At 28.0% G+C, this 25,288-nt stretch overlaps 1 protein-coding gene and 1 long non-coding RNA gene across 4 annotated transcripts in view; one reads left to right on the plus strand and one right to left on the minus strand.

Moving 5' to 3' along the window:
* The window catches only part of LOC141536679 (receptor-type tyrosine-protein phosphatase kappa-like), a 79,394-nt gene that overhangs the window by 35,622 nt on the left and 18,484 nt on the right, over positions 1 to 25,288 (plus strand). For all 3 annotated transcript variants that reach the window (XM_074257366.1, XM_074257368.1, XM_074257367.1), the window contains one exon: positions 18,935 to 19,056. In XM_074257366.1, the coding sequence (XP_074113467.1) occupies positions 18,935 to 19,056 (122 nt within the window). The remainder of the gene's footprint in view (positions 1 to 18,934; positions 19,057 to 25,288) is intronic.
* Positions 7,778 to 8,754, minus strand: LOC141536680 (uncharacterized). The gene is made up of 3 exons (XR_012480776.1): positions 8,733 to 8,754; positions 8,435 to 8,624; positions 7,778 to 8,156 (listed from the first exon to the last, which is right to left on the minus strand). It is a non-coding gene; the product is annotated as an uncharacterized LOC141536680 (long non-coding RNA).

Genomic DNA, 25,288 nt, shown 5'->3' on the forward strand with positions numbered 1-25,288 from the left:
TACTATCTTCGTCATTGCTACGGTATTGACGTGACACCAGTGCTGCCTTATCTGCCAGGAGATATTCCCCAGGTTGTTGAGAATGACAGTTGTAAAATTTATTGGAACATGCCATTTGCAACAACCCGGCGGATAGATCACAACAAACTGATATTGTGCTCTTCGACAAGGCCACTCGTGACATTTATGTCATTGAGTTCTCGGCCCCGGCTGAATATAACATCTCAGCCAAAGAAGAGCACAAAAGATAAATATATCAGGACCTCCTGTTTGAAATTGGCAAACTTTACCCAGGTTACCGTGTCAAGCTTGTCGTCCTGATTGTTGGCGTCCTAGGAGGGATGAAACAGTCTTTTGTATCCTCACTTGCCAAAGTTCCAGCTTGTTCATCAAAAGCTGAGTTCTTGGCAGTTAGGATGCAGAAGGCTGTTTTACTTGGTTCTCTCCGTCTCTTAAGGGAAATGACTTTGGCCTGCTGTGATCACTAACCGCCTTGTTGTGCGGAGTGGTCCAGCAGTAACGGATGGAGCTCAGGCTGGGCCCTCGGAGAATCGGACTCCGGGGATAACCCCCCTGAGCATTTAATAACAAAATAATAATAATAATAATAATAATAATAATATTCTCGAATGCATGTAATAGAAATTATAACTACACAACTGACAGTTGATGAGTATACAATAAAAAAAAATATATATATATAAATAAATACAAAATAACCTTGAAGGAAAAATGATTGGGTTGAAAGTGTACAATCAACAAGACGACTTAGCTTTCAATTTACACGTAGTAGGGAAATGTATCGTCATAAGGATGTATTATTAATTCCCTGTGATGTTTACATCAAGAAATTGAATAGAACGTCAACAGATATAAATTATGCATTGATATTAAGTTAATAAGAGGGAAAGGAATTAGGTCATCTTCATTATTTATTAGTATAATAATTTAAAAATAGTAATAAATGCGCAACAGAATTTTTCTTAAATTTTTCACAATTTCTTCTTGCAATTAAAAAAGATAAACTAGCACACTGTACAAGAGTGTTTGAAATAAATTATTTTTCAGCACACATATTTTACAGCACTACATTTTAATAAGTACACATACTTACATCATGTGGTGACATGTCCTCATTTACCGTCAACTTAATCTGCCTCACCTCGACAATGTAACCTTCAGAGTAATAAAAAAAAAATAAAGACGAAAAAAGCAAATAATACAGAGAAATAAAAACGAACTGGGCAAACATAAACAAATAAAAAAAAAAAATAAACAATTTTGCTTATTAATAATTTCTCATAAATCTTTTCTGTATAATATGGACATGAATATAAATATAACTGCGTATAAATTTATTAAACTGCCTTTGCCTTGATGAGTAAAGAGTCGGAGCGATAAAGAACGCTGAGATATCAGTTGCATTTAATTCAAAGCGGATCGATACACATGTCCAAACTGTATCATCTCTCTCCAGGATGTTAAAAAAAAAAATAAAAAAATAATTTTCATTCATTAAAAAATTAAAAAATTTGTATTTAGTGACTTTAAAAATTAGTACAATTTTTTTTTTAGTTTTAATATTTTTTTTTTTTTATTTTTGTAAGTAATAGAATTTTTTGATAAATTTTCTATGTTGATAATTTATTTGTAGTAATTTTATTTTTTAAAATTGCTATGTAAGTTAATTTCAGTGACATTAAAGTAATTAATTATGTTTAATTAAACGGAGGAATGATAATAAATTATTAATTTTTTTTTTATGTTAAAATTTATCACTAAAATTTAAAAACAAAATATTTATCAAAATTTGATTGAATTTTACAAAAAAAAATCAAGTTATTAATTTTTTTTTATAAATAAAATTTAAATCTCGATTCTTATATTCCGCGTATTTCAAACATCCAATCGTCTTTTGCTTGATAATATCGTACGCGAGTCGGGAAGTTTGAAAGGTGAATAGACGGGATTAAAAATAGAACGATGATTGATTTTCCGTATGTACTATTGTGCAGTGGAAATGTACAACTTTATAGTAATATATTCCGGGTGAGGGTGAACTCAGTAAACTGTCGGGGTAAATGTGAGACAGAACAGAGAACGAAAGAGTCATGGGTATGAATACAGTACACAGTGCACGGTGCCTAGAGTAAGTACTTAACGTTAGGTTTTGCCTGAGCTACAGCCAGAGGTGTCTGACCCGTCACAGGGCACTACTACTGTCGGGAATGTGCAAAGCAATAATTAGGCTTATCCTATGTATACATGCATATACATGTATTTCTATCTCTGTTCAGTTCCCTCCATAGAGCTCGAGAATTCACAATATCCTTGAGATTCACTTGGTATTCTCTGAAACTAATTGTCCGAGAATTAGTAGTTCGTAGGCTGGAAGGATAAGGACTAGCGAAAGCTTTGTACCTTGGTTAGCTTTGTTCAATTCCTCTCTATCCTCTGTCTTTGTTCGATTATCGGTGTAAATGTCTTCTTTGACTATTGTTCGGAAACTATTGAATTAATTATTTTGGATTTTGGGTGATTAAGAGCTTTAGGATCTTTGTTTTCTCTGTGGATTGAGAAATTGTTTGCTTAGTAATAAAGTCAGGGTCAAAGATTCAATTACATTTATTTTATCAATATAAATGTATAAATGATTGAACATTGAATTAGAATTAAAGAAAATATCTGGAAGTTTTTGAAAAAATATTTTTTTTTTTTATTTTTGGACGTTCGAATTTTATCAAAAATATTTTTCTTCAATTAAGAAAACTAAATTTTTTATAAAATTTCTTTTAAAATAAAATTGTATATTAATTAAAAAAAAAAAAAATAATAATAAAATCCTCTAATTTAAAACATTTCAAGCATAAAAATACGACTAAATATTGAAAAGACACTTATTAAAAAAAATTGAGATTAAAAATCTTAAACGTCAGAAATAAAAATAAATACTTCATCTAGTAATTTTTCCAGCGTACATTTTATAAAATTATTCTAATTAAATCTAAATATCTCTGAGCTATAAAACAGCAGTATATAATTATTATTTCAAAGCCACTGGCTTAATTATCTCAATTAACATTTTACAAAGTGACTTATTTAAAAGCTGAACGAAAATTGTTATTAATAATTCACGCACGTTGTTTACTGTTTAGTAAAAACAATCTGGCGCTGACGATGTTAAATTTCCTGTTTTTTTTTATTTTTTCAGCTCTGGTAAATCTATTTCTTCACCCGAAACACATACCGGAAATAGAATCCAGAAAAATAATTTTTAGTTTTAATAACTTGCTCAGTGAATAAAATCTTTAAATCAATTGAGTAAAAAAAAAACAAGCCAACAATATTTAGACTCTCTAAGTGACGTCAAATGACCGTGAGGCTGATCCGCAGTGACTATTTTTGGCTACTAGAAATTTCTACGTATCAACAACACATGTTTGACTATAAGTCTCTTTTTATATATAAATATAAATATATTTTGAAGAATAGACAACAGTTTCATTATAGCTAGAATAAAAATTTATATTTATAACTTCCGGTAAAGTATCAATTATTATTAAATAATATAGTTGTCTAGTATAGTCCAGCGATAGTTGATTTATTACGTTGAATTTTCCGAGTATTAAATAGATTCAATTTTAGGGATGGATAAATTTTTTTTAATTATTTATTTTGTTTTGTATGTATTAATATATTAAATATTCATCTATAGACGATGAGAAATTTTAGTTTAATTTATAATAAAAATACCGGACTGTATTAATAATCGTCAAGTTCAAAGATGAGCTTAATCGGGCAAGTAGTTAAAAAATTACAGGGTTTGAAAATCGTAAAAATTCATATTTTAGCAGTTTTCTTCGCGGATAACTTTTTAATAAAATAATTTATCGAATTTTTGTAAACTATATTTTAAAGCCCATTAAACAAGCTTCAATTTTTATGGCATTTTATTTTCCTAGACTGAAAATAACCTATTTACCTGCAGATATTTGATGAAATTTTATTAATGCATTCATTTTAACTTAAGGAAAAGGGATTCCATCAATCCGATTGAAGTATTTGTGCTGTGATTTGAGTTGTGATTAAATTTGTGTAGTTGTGATTTGATTTGAGTAGAAAATCTAATTCCATTTCAGCTGCCAAATGGCATTTTTTTTTTTCAATTTATTTTAAATGTACCTAGACTACGTATATGTTAATTAAAAATATCAAAAAATGATCAAGCCAAAGTTCTTTTATTCACAACACCAAGCAGATAGATAGTCACTGTAGATTTCTAGTTATAATAATAATGATAATGAGAAAAAAATAGATACAACTATATGAAATAATCCTGTTAGATATTTTCGTTGACACAAAAAAAAGAAAACAAGAATATGACGTAATCAAAGTGACACTGTATGTATACAAGTAGAGACAACTAATGTTTTCCCCTCAACACGTCATGTCCTCGCTTTTATTTTCATAACCATTTTCTCCCTTTATTATTCCACGAGATCGATCTGTTTACATTTTTTTTTCGAGTTGTAATCTCACTAAAATAGTATATTACACACCGAGGGAAGTAAAGTAAGAAATGTCTCAGATCACATGTAATTGTTGGCCGAGGCGAAGCCGAGGTCAACAAACATGTGATCTGAGGCTTTCTTATTTACTTCCCGAGGAGTGTATACTATTTTTTTCCCTGACGAAGGTGTAAAGCGGAAACTTTGTTTAGCGCAGCGGGGCTAAAGTTGACGCTTTACACCCGGAGGGGAAAAAAATTGCTTGTGCTCTCATAAAAATCCACAAATGATTTTTTTCCCGCGAATAAAAAGACACATTCAAAACTTTTCATCAGAATATTGAAATTTTCCTGATCCAAAGTATCGGTTACTGCAGAAAGAAAAGGCCAAAACTAATCGCTGTTATATTATACGAGGTTCAGACTCGCTGATTGGCCGATAATTGTATTTCCCTTGCGGGCCTCCACAACTACTGGTAATATTACATCTACTTACCGATCGATCGTTATTCTCAATATAGGTTCTTTTTATTATTCTACTTTTTTTTGTTAGCCTAGATTTTTTATAATCGGGAAAATTCTTACGAGAAAAAAAAATGTTTAATTAAAATTTTCAGCCTTCAAAAATTTTTTTAAAAATTACAAACTCACTTTTCTTTTGTCTAAATTTAGCAAGTTTAATTTTGCGCCTAACTTAAGACAAAATACCAAATCCATACAATTACACTTCTGAGTTTTGGTATTAATTTTAGTTTTAGCCAAATAGTGAAAAAATTAACGATTAAAAAAAGTAATAAACCAGAATATTATATTAGACATTAAAGAATATTTTTCTTGATCAAAACTATTTTTTTTCTGATACAACACTTTTTTTTTTAATAATGTATTTATCCAATGGCAATAATGAATATAATGCTTGATATTAATCAATTATGAAGTAAGAAATAGAAATAATTTTTTAAAGTAAATTGTTAAACAAAGACCAATGATTTCTATTAAATCTATTAATTATTTAACACAAATATTGGATAATATAAAAATTTACTTACGTTTTTGTTGAGCGTCTACGAGAAATTATTTAATGACCTAGAGCCTTCAAAACTGCAATTTATAGATCGAATTTTAAAGAGATATCGCACACACATATGCAAATTATGACACACAACATCTTTGGATAGATAGTCAAAAATAATTATTTCGATAAGAATACAAGTTATTATTTTAATTACTGCAAACTTGGAAGATAGTCGAGACTAATTATATTCATATCTTGAAATTTAAACATACAGGAAACAAATTTTGTAGGAAAATTTTATTGTTACTAAAAATATATCGTTAGAAAAAATTACGATATGAAGGAATATTCAAAAGACAATGCATTAAATTTTGATGGATTTTATTAAACTTGATGTAACATTCAAACTGTTTTGTAGTGTTAATACGGAAAAGTTTCAAATAATTAACATTTAGTTAATTGGTGATGATAAAATTATCGGTTTGTCATACGTATTGCGTGATATTGAGTGACCCTGTTATTGGTTTGAATAGTTCGGTCTTTATACAAGTAAATAAATAAATAAATTAATATCATAAGAGCTCTTCAAGCTCAAAAATCTAATAATTGTTTAAAAAGATTTTTTTTTTAAATTCAATCCAGCAGAAATCAATAATTTCCTTTCTTAAAAAATTTTTGACTTTTAAAGAGAAATTAAAAAAAAATATTTGATTCAAGAAAAAGATTCTTTATAGAAAAAAATTATTTCAAAGATTTCTAATGAGAAAAAAAATTTTCAAATGATTGAAAACAATTAAAAATGATTTAATTTAAATATTAAACAGTGAGGTTGCCCAAAAAATTGATTTTTTAATATTTTAAAAGTTCTATTCAAAAATAAGGTAAAAAAAAATTGTTTCAGAGTTTGCTAAATATTTTAAAAATTCCCCAAAGTTCGAATTTTTCACAACGTATTGTGTGACTTTAATATTAAAATTTTGTTTCTAAAAAAATATTAACAGCCATAAAATTAAAAATTTATCATTTCATAAAAACGACTATGAACCTAGTCGATAAAAAAAGATTACACATCAAAACAGCTTGAGCATTAAAACAGCAGAACCAGAGAATTCAAAGATAAAACTATAAATAAATGTAAATACATCCAGCAGTACTTGCACTTAAAATTCCAATCTGGTGCAGAAGCGGTTTGAATGCCTGAAAATTTGGAGTTGTCGAGTCTCGTAATTGATGGAGTGCATCAAGGAGTTTCATTCGTGTTTTACCACCCACAATGTAACTAGTCAAAGCGAGAGTTTATATTAGCATTGGATCGAACCGAGCTTTAACTCATTAAGTTTACGTATGTATTTAATTGAATTCATTCACTCTCTTTGTGTCTCACGTCTCTATTACACTTCGATTAATACACATTCATTCAGTTATTAAAGCGTTTGATTCAAGTTCATGGAATTCGGTGATTCATCGTTCGGTAAAGCAAACTTATACCGAAACATTTACATAATTAATTTCTGTAAATAAATCCATTGCTCAAAGGGACGATCAATAATATTAAAAATCAAATATTGACGGTTCTAATTGGAAAAATATGGTTATGCATTGAATAAATATCTCGCTTACATTCTAAGCGCGGATCGCCGGATGTTCGACTAAAAATATCTTCGTATCGAAACTACTGAGTAAACGTACGAAAGACCCTGAGCGTCATTGATGTCATGTATACAATCGACAATATTCGCGTTATTGCATCGGACCACGCTAGATGCGTCACACGTGCCGTCTTATTGCAGTTAAACTTTTGGATTTTTCATCTTAAAATGAAAATAAATAAACAACTCGTATCATCGATTTGGTTAAACCGATTCTACTTTTTTCCTCTATTTTTATCATTTTATTTTAAATTATTATTTTTGTATACTTATACTACGATCAATAGTTGTCTTCTATAAAATGGAAATTCTAAAATTGCTGTCTTTTATTCTTCAATAGAAATCTAATATTTTAAAGTTATTTTAAGATTATCAATCAGTTTATTTTCACAATAGTCATACGTATTAATTTCTGATTTAAAAGTTAAATGCATATTTTTATTGAAAAAAAAAAATTTGTTGTTTTAATTAATTTTTAAACATATTCTTCTGTGAACGCAATATTCCCACCGAATACTTAACTCATTGATTTAAGACCAATTTATTGAATTAATAATGCAGAATGTTTTAATCAACATGAAAAAATAATTTTTTTGATAAAAACAGTTTTTTTTTTTTAATAATGCATTTATTCAAAGGCAATCGCTAATTTTATGCTAGATATAGCTAGTTTAACTAGTAATCTAGATATAACTGGATTAATCAATTAATAAGAAAGAAAATGGAATCATTTTTAAAAGTCAATTGTTAAACAAAGATCAATAGTTTATTGGGCACCATAGATTTACTCAGAAGGAGTGTCGGCAGGTTCTGGTTTTGGTTCTGGTTTTGGTTCTGGTTCTGGTTCTGGTTCTGGTTCTGGTTCTGGTTCTGATTCTGGTTTTGAGTTTTCAACCAGGCAAAATTCGTAGCCGAATCCAAAATCTTTGCAAAATAACCCGTCACAGCATTTTATCAGTGGCTTATTTTTATAAGCCTCGGAACACTATCATAAAAAAAATAAAAAATAGGAAAATGTCAGAGAAATAGTCTGGGAAGCTTCTTGAGACCTTAAAACGTCGATATTTGATAAAAACTCGATTTTTGCAAAACGGGGTCAAATCAATAATTTCCCGATTTTCTTAGCGGGAAGTTAAAAAATAAAGTTAATCGATAAAATATTTTGACCCTAAATAAAAGATCTGAAATTTTTTTTATGAGAGAATTATATTAAAAATATTAATAATTTGAATTCATACCGAAATAAGTGTCAGATATACTTACAGCGTTAATCTTCTCTGCACATTGTCCCGTTTCTTGTTGCTCTGCTGGTGTTTCTTCTTGAGCATAAGCGACCAAAGTAAAGCATGCTATCAGCGATAATACACAAAAATTTTGGACATGTTTTTTAATTGAATAATCCAACAAAGTATTCTCAATAATTCGACCTGCCAAAAATTTTTGTCTTTAATATCTATTCGAAAAAAAAAAAAAAAAAACGTCATTATGTATAAATTTCTACAAAATCTACCTAAAAATTATTCAACACAAATATTTGGTAGCAATAAATATTTTTACTTACGTTTTTTTTAAGCTTCTTGGAACAATTGTTGGATAAGACTTACTGACTTGGTAACCGCAATTTATACATCAAACTTGAAGAGATATCGCACGCGCACATGCAAATTACGATGAAATAAACGTGGATAGATAGTCGATAATAATTATTTTGATAAGTATATACCGATTATTATTTTTTATTTACTGCGAACTTGAAAGATAGTCGAGACCAATTAATATCTACATCGTGAAGAAAAAAGAGCGATAATGAAACTTTGTCAGCAAATTGTAGTTCCATTAAAAATGTCATTGAAAAAAACTAATCAATATAGAAAAATATTTAAAAGATAATACAAAGTATTTTGTTAAATTTCAGTAAAATTGAAAGTTTCAATTCTCATTAATTGAAACATTTAAATATTTTAAAACAAAGTTAAAATTTTTTTTTTAGTCTGTAAAATATTAAAAAAAACATAATTAATTTTTTTTGGAAAATTTAGTTTAGTTTAGTTTAGTTTTTTAATAATTATGCCAAGACTAATTCCAAATAATTACTTTTAGATTGTAAAACATAAATTAAGCTTAATAGAAATTTTTACAAGTAGCCATTTAAATGTAAATACTCAGTAATTCATGGAGCTGAGTACGAGAAAACGTACAGCGAAAAAATTTCGAATAAATGATAGTAGTAAAAAAGAAAGCATAAAATGGCAGTAAATAAGGTGAATAAAAATTCCAATAGAATTTCAGTGCTCTAGATTTAAATGAAACATAAAGATGTAAACATTCTTATTCGTAAATTTCAATTCGGGTTAACTCACAACTTACCGAGGACACAATAAAATTTATCAAAAAGGTTGAACTTGGGCAATCAGGCAGTCCAGGATACGGTAGACTGAATTGTCTTCGGAAGCGATTTCCTACTAAACTATAATAAGAATCGCGGTGCAATTACCGGAACGACTGACAGGATGAAGTAGCTAAAAAGTAACTTTAAACTTTAAGACAAAAAGTTGGTAGTACTTTTAAAAGGGTTAACGGAAACGAATTACCTCTAAGTGCAGATGTTACATTCGCAATGCTGAATAAAAATTTAAATGACTTTTTGATTAATGAATTATTTCGTGACACTCAGAGAAATTGTACCTCGGATTTTAATTTTTTATTTCAAATTCTCAGGATTTGGACGAGGATTAAATTATTTAATACTTTACATAAAATTTTGACACTAATTACTTTTTTTTTTTTTTAATTTATTTAAAACTTATTGTCAATTACAATATTTTTACTAGTATTTACTAAGATAGAATTTAAATTTATTTCTAATCATGTAAATAATATTTGCAGAGGAAGAAAATGTTTTATTGAAAATTATTTCTTCAAATATTTGAAAAGCTTTTTGGAAAAAATAGTTTTTTCACTAAATTTTTGAGGTACCCCATTTTCCCCCGCCTTTAAATGTAACAAATTAACGCAATATTTTTTACAATGTAAATTATGATTTTTTTTTTATAAAAAAAAAAAACGTCTCTTTCAGAAACATTTAATAATCAGCAGTTTCTACCCAATTCTCCAAGTCTAATTCGGAAAATTGCTGTCATTGACGACATCCATCAATTCTTGAGTCACATAATCAGCCAGTAAGATAATAAAAACATCATGTGGGTTTTTAAAATTGTTAGTCATCATTTTATTAATGGGATTAACACATACTCCATTAAATTTATACCCACCATCTTTAGCAATGACCCGCCGACTGTTTTCCAAATCATCGAAACTAATATCGTTAATATAACATTTGCGGAATCTCGAATTGGTAAATGCAATCATATATTTGACGGTAGCCCACTTAAAAAGTACATTATTAATACTATCAGGCAAAAATGAAAAAACCGCATCTATGTTAGTTAGACACTCTTTTTGAATTTCAAAAGCACACTTTCGAAAAGATTCATCGTAACTAGCTATTAGTATTTTTTTACGATGATATTCGATGGGATCATTCAGGGTCCAGTTTTTTGTTAACAGCTGGCCGCCGAAAATATTTTCGATGTGGTGGTCAACGACTTGACAATCATTGAAAGATGCGTCAATTTTTCCATCAGCGGCTCGATGCATTAATATAATTATGAGTTCACTTGGATTTTTATCGAGAAAGTAGAAAAGTTATCTTAAAAGATCGTGAAAATACATTCCCAAATTTTCATTAAATAGGCCAATAATCTCAAAGAAAATCGATGTCGGACGAACAGCAATGTCCAAAACTCTAATTCCGTACTTCAATTGCTGTTCTAGAGTCAGCTCTTGAGTTTTCATTTCTTCTATTGGTGCGTTGTATGATAACGAGGAGTGAGTTCCAATAAGTGCAAGATCACCCACTTTTCTGGAATTTGCTAGTTTTGCCAAAAATTTAGTTCTTTCTAAATACGGTCTATGTCTGTGGTATACATTCAGTTTTACACGTTTCCACAAAATTATTCATTAACATACAATTGATTAGTAGTATAAATTCACTTAGACGCTTCGACATATTGACCAGCTATACTACGCACGATTAAAAATTGTTATTTTTTATATTGTCACATCAATACTTTATTATTTTTTTTTTAATTGATCCGAATATAGATTACGGCTTATTAGATTAATGATCTAAGAAACTATTACAGAAACATTGTTCAAATCTATAGAAAAAAAATTTTTTTTTTGTAAATTTAAAAAAGATAAACATGAAAATTTTTTCAACTGATGAATTAGTATTTCAAAGGGGTTTATATTTTCAGAACGAAATTTTTTTTTTTTTTTTTTTTTTTTTTAGAATAAACTTTAAAAAAGTCTTAATTAAAAAATAAAATTCTTTCTCCATTAAACTAATTTGATTTATTATCATCTACAAAAAAAATTAATTTGTGTTCTACAATTATTTGAAAACAGGCATACAAACGCGTTATACTAAAAATGTCATAAAAATAATAACTAAAAATAGTAAAAGAATAAAAACACTTTATACTAATTTTGATTGAATAGAAATAACAATCAAAATTTTTTTTAAAACATTAATTTTATCCGGTCTCCAAGTCGAATAAAAAAAATAAGCATCATTAATTGCGTCATTTAATCCTCGAGTCAAAAATTTATAATTTGTTCACTATAATGTAACATTTTCTTTGATAAAGAGATGAAAACATTTTGAAACAAGATTAAAATTTTGAAGAAAAATATTTACTTTGTTATTTTTCTTTTTTGTGTAGAATTTCATAATAATCAATTTTTCTTTTTATCGCTGCCATCCAATTCTCCAAGAAGAGTTGGGAAAATTGCAGTCATTGACAGCATCAATCAACTCTTGAGTTACAAAATCAGCTAAAACTATGTTCAAACCCCCAGGATTTTCAAAGCTTTCGGTCATCATGAAATTCATAGGGATAATACACTCCTTATTAACGTCATACCCGGAATCTTTAGCAATAGCGCGTCGGCTATGTTCGCCATCATAGAAGCTGATGTCATTGACATAACATTGACTCCGCTTTAAATAACTCAGGCTTATCAGATGAGCAATATGCATCCACTTTTCAAAAATACTAGGCACTCTTGACCATGCTTTATCGATATTTTGGACTTCACATTGCTCCTCGACTTCAAAAGCACACTTTGCAAAAGATCCGTCCCAGCTTGCAAGCAATATTCTTCCTCGATGTAGTCCGATTTGATCATCAAGCCTCCATTTTTCTGTTAGCCTCCATCCTTCTTTCAAGGTGGTGGTGTAGCATTTTATTATTTTACAATTGCACTTCAAATCTTTTTTATCGAATGATTTTGATTTATTTTTGCGCTCATGCAGAAACATTATAACAAACTCTCCAGGATTCTCATCAAGAAAATCGTCCAAATCTTGCAAGACTAGCTGGAATATCGTTTCAAAATTTTCCACGGTAGTTGTGCCATTGAAGTCGAGGAACAGCGAATTGGATCGCACTTGAACACTGATGTCCAAAACTCGGATTCCATACTTTAGAAACTGCTGTTTGTGGTTCAATTTTTGAGTTTTCAGATCAGTAGCACCCGTAAGATACGATAATGACAAATGAGTCCCAATAAGGGCAAGTTCGTTCAATTTTTTGTAATTTGGGAGCCTTGCCAAATATTTTATTCGCTCTATGTGTGGCTTATAGATAAAAATTTCGCACTTAGTAGGACATGCTTCTACAACGTTACTGAAACATGTTTCCAAAAATATAATCACGACTACCCACATGTTCAATATTTGCTACACTGTACACTTGAATTAAGCAACTCATTGTTGAAGTGTGTGTCAGCAAATCGAAAATTAATTAACGGTAATTATAAAAAAAATACTGACCTAATCTTATCATTTCATTTATTTCATTTATTTAATAACACCTGCAATCACTAACAACTAATATAATTGGAGCTCAATTATATAACATTGAGAAATTGTAAATACTTTTTTTTTTTTTTTTGTAGAACCACTTAATTAAGATTTTACGGCTTACGTAAATTACGAGAATTTTAATTGAAGATGTCTCGCGCTTGTTTATCTTTCATCTTGAAAATTTCGCTTTCCATGATACCGGAAGATGAGAGCATGCGTGTAATGACATTAAATAAGATGTATTACTGCGAGTTTGTTGAACTATTTTTTTTTTAGTTTACTGCGTAAATTTTGGCGGCTATTTTTAGTGTGATTTAATTAGATAAAATTTAGATCTTTTTAGTAACTTAGAAGAAAAATCACTTTAGAAATTTCAAAAAATCAATTTTTTTTTTATAAAATTTTGAGAGTATTCAGGGAAGAAAAAAAATCAAAATAATTATTACAAATAAAATTGACCGAATTTGTCTAAAGATATTTTTGGACTTAATTTTCAATTTTTTTTTATCATTCTAAGGATCATTATCCTTCCGATGCATGTAAGAAATAGAAAGCTATTTTTTTTTATCTCAAAAATTAAGTTAATTTATTTTTCTTATCAAATTTTTGTTAAATATTCCAAATTTTTCTATGAATTGAATTCAAATTATTTTAAGCATATGTAATAATTTCAATAATTTCTACGAAGCTACCCGTAGACGCTACGTGACTACCAAAGTGTACATTGGTTGCTTACAGAGTAGAGGAAAATAGGGCATTCCAATTCGCGAGTGTAATTACCTACCCGAGCTAATGTCAAGTATGTGGATTGGTTTATTCTATCTTCAACATACTAGACTACGAATATGACACTATTTTTCGGCGCAGTCTAACCAGAAGCTCAAATTTCTGTGATTGTTTCAAAGCGAGTACATTCATATTCATTCAAATTGCGCTTTCATAAAGCACAATGCTATTTCCGTAAATTGACAATCATTTTGTCGGAATGCTATATTGTCAACTTTCAAGCTTTTTAAATATTTTTTTTTCTTTTTTGAAGAAATTTAATTTCATACAAAAAAAATTCAATTTTTTCATAAAATGTGAAGCAAACATTTTAGTAATCCTTCACAATATAAAACGCGCTAAAAATTGAAGCTTTAGTATGCAATAAATGAAAATATTTTGTTGAAATTATTTAAAAAAAATTTATTTATTTATTTTTAGCGAATTCATCTATGGGAAATATATTTCTGAAATATATGTGCCTGGAAATTTGCAATATCGAATTTCGAAGCAGTACATAATATTATGCATCAAATGATTCATATATTTTTCACCCACTCTGATAAACTCCCAGTGCAGTATCTTTAGAGCGAAAGACATACAACTCGATATCCTTGGAACTTTATTTGCCTCTCCTGGTCTCGAATGTCGACATAAATTGTTTAGCCTACGATGCTTGACTTAGATAACGTCCGACCAAACCGAGTAAATATTGATTCAGCAAAATCACATTTCAGTTCGATCAACTGTACATCCCTTCATTTTTTATTTTGTTCACGGTATACATGATTTATTAATATTGTCGGCGTTTTATTTAACGTATTTGTCGACTGTAAATATACGAGTTGGATAATATAATTTAATTTCAGCCAATAATCGATAGTGAATTTCGGGCTTACATTAAGTAGTTCCGAAAGTATGTATAGGATGGTAAAAATTTGTCTTTTGACACAAAAATTGATATTTTGACTTAAAAATTAGAGATGTAGCAAATTTAATTTAATTCAACTCAGAATTTTAAATTCAAACTTTTATCAAAAATATTTTAGTATTTTAGAATTTTCATAATTAAATTATAATTATTTTTAATTCGAATTCTATTTGAACTATAAGAGATATAAAAAAATATACAATAAGCATTTTTGTAGAGAAATTTGAATTTTTATTTTTGCGAATTTTTTTAGAACTCAAAATTTTTATTTTGAAGTAGTTGTTACAATACTTGTAAGTAAAATGAATCGGCATAAAATGAGTTAATTAATCCTTAACGCATGAAGTGAAACACTAGATAAATAAACGGGATTACAATTAGAGAAAAGAGCTAACGTAATCTAATAAAGCGAGTTAGATAAGCTAACGAAAGATAAAGTAATGAAATGATATTCCGAAATTGTAGATGAAGCTCAGCATGAAGCATCAACTGGCGCCTGTTATTGCGTAACCGCAACCCCGACCCGCGAGAAATTACAGCCCCGAGCGTGTTAGGACGATGCTGCTGCTGCTCTGTATATTGATGGCTATATATTTTCCGTGCAATACTCGTATTGCCGGGTTAAATATTTGCGGGCAAGAAAAGTAGAGACGAGATGAGATGAGATCAAACTAAACGAGAAGACCGTCAGTGTAGCTCGTGCTTGTGCAAAGAGAATACGGCTTCGCCAACTTTTAAAATAATATTGATGTCTCTACTCTGTCCGACTTTCTTCAACTCATTAATTTATATTTGCTCGTCTTGTTGTTAAACTTTGTACCGTTTACTCGCTTGATATCCATATTTTTCTTTTAATTTATTGCAATAAATTGTAAGAGACAATATTGCTCTAGAAACATTATTTTTTTTTTTTTTTAGACAACCTTAGAATTAATGATGTAATGAATTATTGAAAGACATGATAAAATAATTATTGACGAAATCCTTGACTTAAATTTACGCTAGCGTTAAAAATCAAATTTGTGATGAGCCAGAAGCTCTACCAATTCACATTTACTATATATAAATACGAGACTTGTCTTTAGATTGAGTTAGTTTCGTGCGGAATTGGATATATGCATATATATCACGTGATATGAATAAATATTCGTTGAATTTCTATGATCTAACGGGAGAAGATTTAACAAGCAAGTCTTCAAGATATGTAATTGACATGTGCTATTATTATTATAATTATTATTAGCAACCTTGCAGTCACTATGTGGCTGCCGTGACTTATTAACTATAAATAAATAAAATTTTGCTTTATTAAAAAATAACTTTTGTTAAATTGTAGTGTACTTTTTTAAATATTGATGATTTTAAAGATTTAAGCTTATCCCGATGTTACACTGACCAAGAGCTTTCATTTGTGTACCCACATGCATTTTCATATATTTTTCATATTATAATATATATAATATATATAAATATATGAAAAATTGATGTGGGTGCTCAAATGAAAGTTCTTGATGAGTGTAACATCGGGATGAGCTTATATCTATGAAAATGTCAATAGTTCACAAGATACAAGGTCATTTCTTAATTATGTATTTAGAGATAGAGCATTTTTTAATGCAACCTAAATACTTATCATAAATTGACTGTCTGAAGAAAAAATTTTTCTTATTCTTTTAAAAATATTTATAATTCGTAATTCTCGGCAGTCATATAATCACTGCAAGTTGCTAGATATTGTTATTATTTATAGCAGTATAGAAGTAAAAATAGAATAAATGAAAATAAGAAAGACAAAGAGTATAATAAAAATAAATAGGCGGATCGAGATTCATGGATGAAATGGCGCCTCGCTGTCGCTGGACAGAAAACCGTCTTCGATATGTCTTGTATGCACACTGGGATTCTCTGTCAGGAGTAATATTTTATCTTGAACAGAAACTGAGAAAAACTTTTCAAATCTTCTCAGCGTATCTCCTACAGGACGTTTTACAATTTCAGTTCCGTCAAAAATGTCGTTTATAATTCAAATATATCGTAAATTGCTTCACTTACATTATTTTGATTTATAGGCGAAATTTTTTTAAGAATCTGATCGGATAGATGTTTATAAAAATTCTAATTATTTTATTGGAATTTCATCAAAAATTATTTTTTATTTAAATAATATATTTTAAAAAATGGACTTAAAAAAATAAAAGTTTTTTTGTATTTAAATATATAAAAAGGAAGTAATAAAATAAATACAGCGATTACTTCTATTGCAGACAAGGACTTACAGACTTACAGTAGTAAGCCGTTGACTTTAATTTATTAACATTAAAAAGTTAGGTATTTAACGAAGTGAGAATAACTGTGAACTCAGTAATCGAGAAACGAGAAACAGAGCAGCATGGGTGTGGGATATAAGTATGGCAAAGTAGTTGTTTGCAGTTTTCTGTGAGCTTACAGCCCTACTGGAAACTACCGAGTTCATTAAAGTTGCATTTCAGGTCGGTGGCATTCCGGTAATCGAATGAATTTTCCCAGCGCCGATTAACGTCGAATTATATTTTACAATTAAAATTATTATTTGATGGCTGAGTTCTTTTTTTTAATTAAAAAATTCTAAATAATATCAATTTTTGCAAAAAAAAAAAAAAAATAAATAATTAATTTTTACCAATATGAAAATTTTTAAGTACGCAAAAGTTTTAAGAGTAATCTTTTTATTTTATTTTTAGCGCAATAAAATTAAAAAAAAAATGTTTACCTTTCTTTCATAGGAATAAAAATTAAGTTATCATTTTTAGTAAGGATATTTTTTTTAATATTTGCAATAATTTAAATTTTTTACTCAAGGAAATTTAAAAAATTAGTAAAATTAGTGAATTAGTAAAATGTTTAGCTGTGTAAAAATTAAAAAATTCGGTCAAAAAATTTTTTAAATTCTATCAAACAAAAAAAATTTGAAACAATTTAAAGCACGTATTATGATTGTGACTCATAACTCATGAAGTCATGTTTATTAAGATAAGATAATGGACTTTTGGATCATGTAATTAGGCTTTAAGCTTTTATTCTCGATGATGTGTGACACCAAATGTGAGAGGAATCCGTTGATTGAACACACGTGTCGAGTGTTGGAGAATACCCAAGCCGGGAAATAACTATGTCAAGGCGATTTTTACGCTTTTTGTTTGGTTTCCCCATAACCCTGAGTTCAAAATCATCCATTTGTAAATATAAAAGGTCAAACAACTTTCGACACATCCCTTGCTGCTCGTTCTCGTTCTCGCGCTCAAAAGAAAAAAAAATAAATAAAAATAAAGCAATTTTATATATTCTCGTTTTTGTTTATGTTTTTTCCACATGTTTAACCCCGAGATTGCTCAAGCTGAAATTTAACAAGTACATTCAACTCTCTGCTTTAAATTCGGTGTAAAATATTATATTGTTCCCAGAGTGAATGATTTTAAATAAGAACCGGAGTGTAATATAATACCCTATTCATTTATTTCTAATCGGCTGGTTTATTTTGTTTATTTACTTGATTTGTGCTTTTGTAAAATTACCCGGTAATTGATCGGAAAAATTTTTGGTTGATTTTTTTTTTATTTTATTGCAAATGAATAGAACGGTTCTTTGCTGGTTTATTTTTTTTCGTTAAGGTGAAAGCTCATTCGCATTTATTGTACGATGCCAAGTGGGTCAGGGTGCTTTGAATTCTCGCTAATTGTAACGTGAGACCGTGAAATTTTCATGGCATTTATTTATTATCAAAACGAGATTATTTTTATTGAATATAAAAATAATTCTTTAATTCAATGCTGGGAAAAATTCAATTTTTTTCTTTTTATACGCCAATTTATTTGTTATTTTTAAATTTTAGTGATATCAAATCAAATTTACACTTCAGGTGAAATTGAATTTTTTTAATTAGCAATTTTAAATTACCTTACTCTGCAATATTACAAAAAAAAGTTTCACATACAGAAAAAAAAAACTTGGTTCAAGTAAATATTTTTTTTCAAAATTTCAATCTTGTTTCAAATACTTACATCTCTTAATTAAATATATTTATTTTTTCTCAAAAATTATTTTTTTATTTTCCATTGATTTATAACGAAAACCAACGAACTGTTATCGTATGTTACAGCTGCTGAAGAACTTGGCGATATGGGTACGACTTTGCCATCAGCACCGACAACTCTTGCGCAGTATCCAAAACTTTGCGAACTTCGTCGAAAGTTTCCCGTATTATATCGCGTTGAATTCCAGGTGAGTGCTCATATTTGTTTACACCTTGCATTCATTATTATTATTATTATTATTATTATTATTATTATTATTATTATTATTATTATTATTATTATTATTATTATTATTATTATTATTATTATTATTATTATTATTATTATTATTATTATTATTATTATTATTATTATTATTATTATTATTATTATTATTATGATAATAATATACCTTACTATAAAATTTTTCACCGGATTATTTTCCAGCAGTATTTCTTTTCTAATGTTCTTACCGCGGTTTTTACTTAAGCATGTCTTTTATATAAAAAAAAAAAAACCTCAAAGAATTTATTACATGGAAATGTGTTTATATTCTGTAAAACACGCTAAAAATACACGGTGAAAAAACTTAACAATACGTCTCGGAAAAATGAAATTGCATGAAGCCGCGAGTTTACGATAAACGAATACTGAAATATATATATTTAAAAATAAAATACCGCCGGTAGTTTGAATTCAAAGTGAATAAATTCTTTTTGCATGGACTTTTGTTAAGACCATGATCTTTAGACTCTTTTGAAATTTTTATTGTGAGAGTATACCAACTTTTTTTTTTTTTTTTTTTTTTTTTTTTTTCAAAGTATTTACCAATAAGAGAAAAACTTTTTTCTATTTATTTGTTTCTTTATTTAATAAATAAATTATTTACCATTATTTCTACAAAAGTAAATTTTTTTTTTTTTTTCATAAATGGTTATTAAGAAAATTTTCCATACATTTTTAATTTATTGTAAACGACTACAGAGTTCCACGTATACAAAGTTAATATAAGTAAAAATTTAAAAAATTCATATTTTTGAAAAAAAAATTTTTTTTAATATTTACTTGTTCTTATAAATATTTAATTAACAATTTTTGATTTACATAAAATTTTTATCAACGTTAAAATCTTCAAAATTAACAAAAAAATTATTTTTATAAATTTTCATTACAATTATAGCAAATTTAAGAACTCAAAAAAATTTAAAAGATTATTTTTTAATTTTTAAAATTAATAAATTACCAAATTTTGATTAATACCAATAAAATTTAAAATCCATCAATTTAATAGTTCCTTTCAATTCTCAACAACAATTGGCCCTCCGAGCAGTATTGAATCGATAAAAAATTTACTTCGTCAAATAAACGGTACCAATGTTATATGAAGACGGGTGAAAATATTTAGTAAAAGCCTTTTAAACTCAAAACCGTGAAAAAATGATTCCGAGTTTCCAAACAGCAACAATAAATCATTAACTCGCGAGTACAGCGGTAGTTAGCGAACCATTATCAACTCATGAGTGAAACTGCTGCTAGCAGCTAACGACCATCAGTAATTTGCCAGTGATACGCCAGTTTGCAAACTCGAGCAATTCGTGAACAGAATGAAACCTCGAAATTGATACTCGATCCGAAAATTAAACACCTACGCTAAAAAAATAAAACAATTGGTCGTTTTGTTTCTTGTTTAAAGCCAAATAATTTGATACATAGAAAAATAGACTGTTTCAAGTTGCACACACTACTTACTAATTTAAAATTACGGATTGGGAATAAAAAAACTTTGGCTTAATGATTTTTTTTTAATTTTTGATTACAATGTATATTTTTGGAAACTTTTTAAAATACATTTAAAAATACTATTTTTAATTCTATCAATAAAATAATTATTTTATTATTTTTAATTTTAATTACGTAGAAAAAAAATTTTGAAATTTAATTAAATTTCAAAATTTTCTATCACGTTTCCTTAAAATTGATAAAAAAAAAAAAAATAATAATTTACGACAAAAAAGCCAAACGTGAAAATGTTGCATCACAACAAAAAAAGATGAATAAGAAACAAATCATAAATAAAAAAGTAATTATTATCGGTCAACGGAGTAGTCAACAGTCAACGGATCGATTAAAACTGTTTTATTAGACAGAGACAGCTATAGCCTCTGATAAAAAATGAAAAAAGGTGAATTGACCGAGCAGAAGCACACAAGCAATTTGGATTTATCCCGAGGCGAAAGAGTGACATTCACCAAAAGCTTTTTCGTGTTCTCATGATACGGTATCCGTCCGATCGTACTACCAGTCGGCTGTGGTTACAGCTGTGACTTAACGCCCACACTACAGCCCGTTTCTTCCCCCTGGACTTTTTAGTAGGCACTTGTAACCTACAGCTAAATAAGGGAAAATCGAGCTTAACACAGATATATTCACCCACACATTTAGATCCAGGTTATTGATAATTTTTTATGCTTCTTCCGTTATTCTTTATCTGATATCTAATATCTATCGACTTTTGCAGAAATAACGCGACATGCATGTCACTTATTAGATAATGGCCAGGATTTTAAAAAAAATATCCTCGATGACTGATAACGGAAAACAATAACCGGTTAAGTCAAAATTGATAACAGCAACGCGGCATAAATCTTTACTTGAATTAATTTTATTTTTTTTTTTAATTTATTAATCTATATTTTAATTTTTATTCTTCACTGAGAAATTTAAAGTCACTTTAGGTGGAGAAATTAAATAGTAAATTTAATTATCACGATAAAAAGTTCTAAAAAATGTATTTTAAAAGTTAAAAATTTTTATCAAAATTTCACTTTAATTTTGATAATCGGCATAATTAAAATTTTTTTATTAATAACTTCCGTTAAGACAAAAATTCAACAGTCATTAGAAATAAATTTATCGAGAATTTTTAAGCTTAATTCGAGTTACTCTGGATACGCGGGGATGTAAGTTTAAAAATTTTAAATCTCTACCTAAAAATCTTAGACGAATAAAATTATTTTTATTAATTTGAATCAAGCAGAAAAATTATTGAACTAAGAAATATTGGCTCAAGTAAATTTTATTTAATTTAAAAAATTTTCTGCTATATTAAAAATTATCAAATACTTCAAAATAATGTCCTTGATTAATTTATTTGCTCTCACATCATCATAATTTAGTAGAAACAATTTTTATGCTCACTAAATATTAAATTAATTAGAATAGATTTAATCAATAAATTTTTAACATTAAAAATAATACTATGATAATAAGATTTAAGATTTTTTCATTTGAATTAAAATAATTATTTTATCAGTGCAATTTTTTTTTATTTTGTAAAATCAATAATCAAGTATTCAATCAACGAGGTATTCACAAAAAACTAAACAACTTTTTATGCCAGTGCGCTTTCGTTATTTAAACTTGTTAAGTTTTTGATTTACTGGCACTACATACGAAGAAAGTTTGAACAGCAGCCAAGTCCTCGGGATCTGTTATAGTCGTCGTGGAATTACGCGCGTGACAAAAACCTGGTGCCCGTCAAAACTCACCGACCATTCATATATACATTTTATTCTGTTCTGAGACTTATTCCACTAGCTCAATAATTTCTTTTGTTTTACTTAACTTTTTGGAACGAGATCTTTATTTTACTTCCGCCGTGGTCACGTCTCAAGAGATAGAGAATGTAGGGGCTGGAGATCGAATAACTTTGATATTGCCCGGTAAATTGAGTGTACATTACTATCATCTATAAAATCATTGTCTCTTGAAAAGTTACTCTATAGGTTTGCACAGTATATTTTATTTTTACTGTTAGCGAAAAGTTTTTTTGGTAAAAAGTTTCGTCTTTCAAGAACGTATTTTTATAATTTTATGGGCTGGAGAAATTTTGTTTTATTAAATTGAATTTTTTTTTAATTTTTTCAATTGAAATTTTTTCACAATTATGTCTTCATTCTTTTTATTTTCCAAGAAAAGAATAAAGCTCTTCAAGCATGTAATAATCATCAAACAGTGCGATTGCTCGAGCTAAAAGTGGTACTGCTACAAATGGTATGTAAGTTATTGTTATAACCTAATGTAGCTTCATTTTTACTACTCTACTGGGACAACTATTACTCCATACATTTGTCAGGAGTCAAATTTATGTAATATTCTTTACTACATTACCAGAATTTGGGTTTAATATAAAAGTTTTGAAATTTTGGTCATAAATTATGAATTTTTTGATTAATATATCTCACTTTTGTCTGTGCGTGACAAAAATGCCTGAAAAATGAACATAATAAAATAAGGATCGGAAAAGTTTTTTAGATATTTATTGTAAGGTAAAATTTTATTAAAATCACATGAAAAAATATTATTAGTTGAAAAATACGGAAGTATAAAAAACATTCAGTAGCAAAAATTTTTCAAAGTTACTGAAAATTTTTACGTTAAGGCTGAAAAAAAAAAATAAAACAGTAAAGTATTATTAAAAAAAATTATGTAGGCAATTTTTAATCTAATAAAATATGTGTGCGCTCAGTAACTTAATTTTTATACTTATAAAGAAATTAAATTGAGAAAAAACTCTTAAACTAAAATTATTTTGAATAATTTAAAATTTCGTTTATTAACAAATTTATTAAAACAAATTGTCGTAGTTAGAAAAAATTTTTTATTAGTGTGTGTGTAGTAAAAAAATTTCCGTTATTATTTATTACAATCGTTACACTAATAAAAAAAAAAAAATTAAATTAACTCAAGAGAAAAAATCTTAAATCACGAATACTATTTTGCCTAATAGCCAAGAAATTATTTTTAGTTCATTTCCTTTAAATTGTATTCTTGTTTCAATTAAAAAAATAATAATAAAAAAAGTATTTCATTAAAAAAAAAAAATAATATCTTTGATATACTTTAAGTTAGTTTTATCTTAGAACAAACGTAGAATATTGAATGGTACTATATGTATATTGATTCTGTCTTTGAGTGCCAGTTCTGTCGACAGGCTATGCTATACTTTTACTTATACTCCCCTATATGAATATATCTATATATATAAACGCCTACACCGATATTTGCATTGACAATAAACGTAAAACTTCGAAAACGAAATAAAAGATAAAGGAAAACATTCGCTTTTATTCTTTATTCTCACAGCTTACTGTTTTTTCAATAACAGAGCCCCGAAGATAATCAAAGAATATTTTCCACGACTACGGCTTTTTGATTCACTGATTTCGCACAAAAGATCTGAGGAAATTGTTCTACCCCACCAGAGAGTAAGGTCGACATACAAATGAGTTCGAGCTACATTATTATAATGCTGTGACCGAAGGGGAAGTTTGATTTTAAAACTTTTGTGAAAACAAATTTATATGCAAGAGCACGGGCGCTTTATGACAAATGTAACAACTTGACTATTACTCAACCGGAGCTTCTATTGAATGATCAAAAAGATCAGGGTTGACAACTGTGTCCAAGTTTTTATACTAATCATAACTTTCTTCTTTCTTTTCTTCCGTTTATTCATTAATGGATTTTCATTTTTTATAATTTAAATGTTTTAAAGTTTAATATTTTCTTTTTGATTGAAAAATATATTTAAAAGAAGAAATGTGCACTAAAAAAAATTGATTTAAAAGGGTTTCATTGTCTTTGAAAGTGACGAAAAATTTTTGAATCAAGTAAAAATTTTTTTGATCAAATTGATCAATTTTTTTTTAAATGTTCGTTTTTTTATGTACTTTTCAAAAAAAAATATATCAAAAACATCAAAAGAAGATAAAATAGAAATTTTATCCAAAAACATGAGAGCCAAAATTTTTTCCAACTTTCTAAATTTTGTTATAAATTTATAACGTAATTTCCAAATTACAAAATAAAAAAAAAATACTAAATTATAAAAAATAATTTTATCTCTCGAATGAAGTAATTTTTTTTTTCCAGTATATATTTACCAACAAAAAAAGCGCACAAATTTTTCCATATATATTTAAATCGCGACATTTGAAAAAACTTATGAATGTCTACATCCTTACTTAGAGAAGCGCGCTCAATGATGACGACAAACAGGCGAGACAGAAAACCGTTGCTATGAGATTCACGACTCGAATCTTGAGCCAAACGAGAAATCGATGTCGACCTCGATACTTCCTCTCTTTCCCTTTTGGTGACACTCTAAAAGCATTCTCGTGGGATTATCACTCGGCAGTCTTCACCTTCTATATATATATATATATATATATATATATATATATATATATATATATATATATATATATATATATATATATATATATATATATATATTGGCAATATATCTACCCTACGTACATCAAGCATAGATTTATTTTATGTAGCAGCATCTCCACTCTATTGGCATCTACTGCAAGTAAATAAAGCTCCTCAATCTTGGGAGCTTCAAGTTCACTCCAATATTTAGCACGTCAGCT

The sequence above is a fragment of the Cotesia typhae genome, unplaced genomic scaffold (genome assembly GCF_013202065.1).
Source record: "Cotesia typhae breed Kobodo isofemale line unplaced genomic scaffold, CoteBio_Ctyphae scaffold_152, whole genome shotgun sequence".
Taxonomy (NCBI): domain Eukaryota; kingdom Metazoa; phylum Arthropoda; class Insecta; order Hymenoptera; family Braconidae; genus Cotesia; species Cotesia typhae.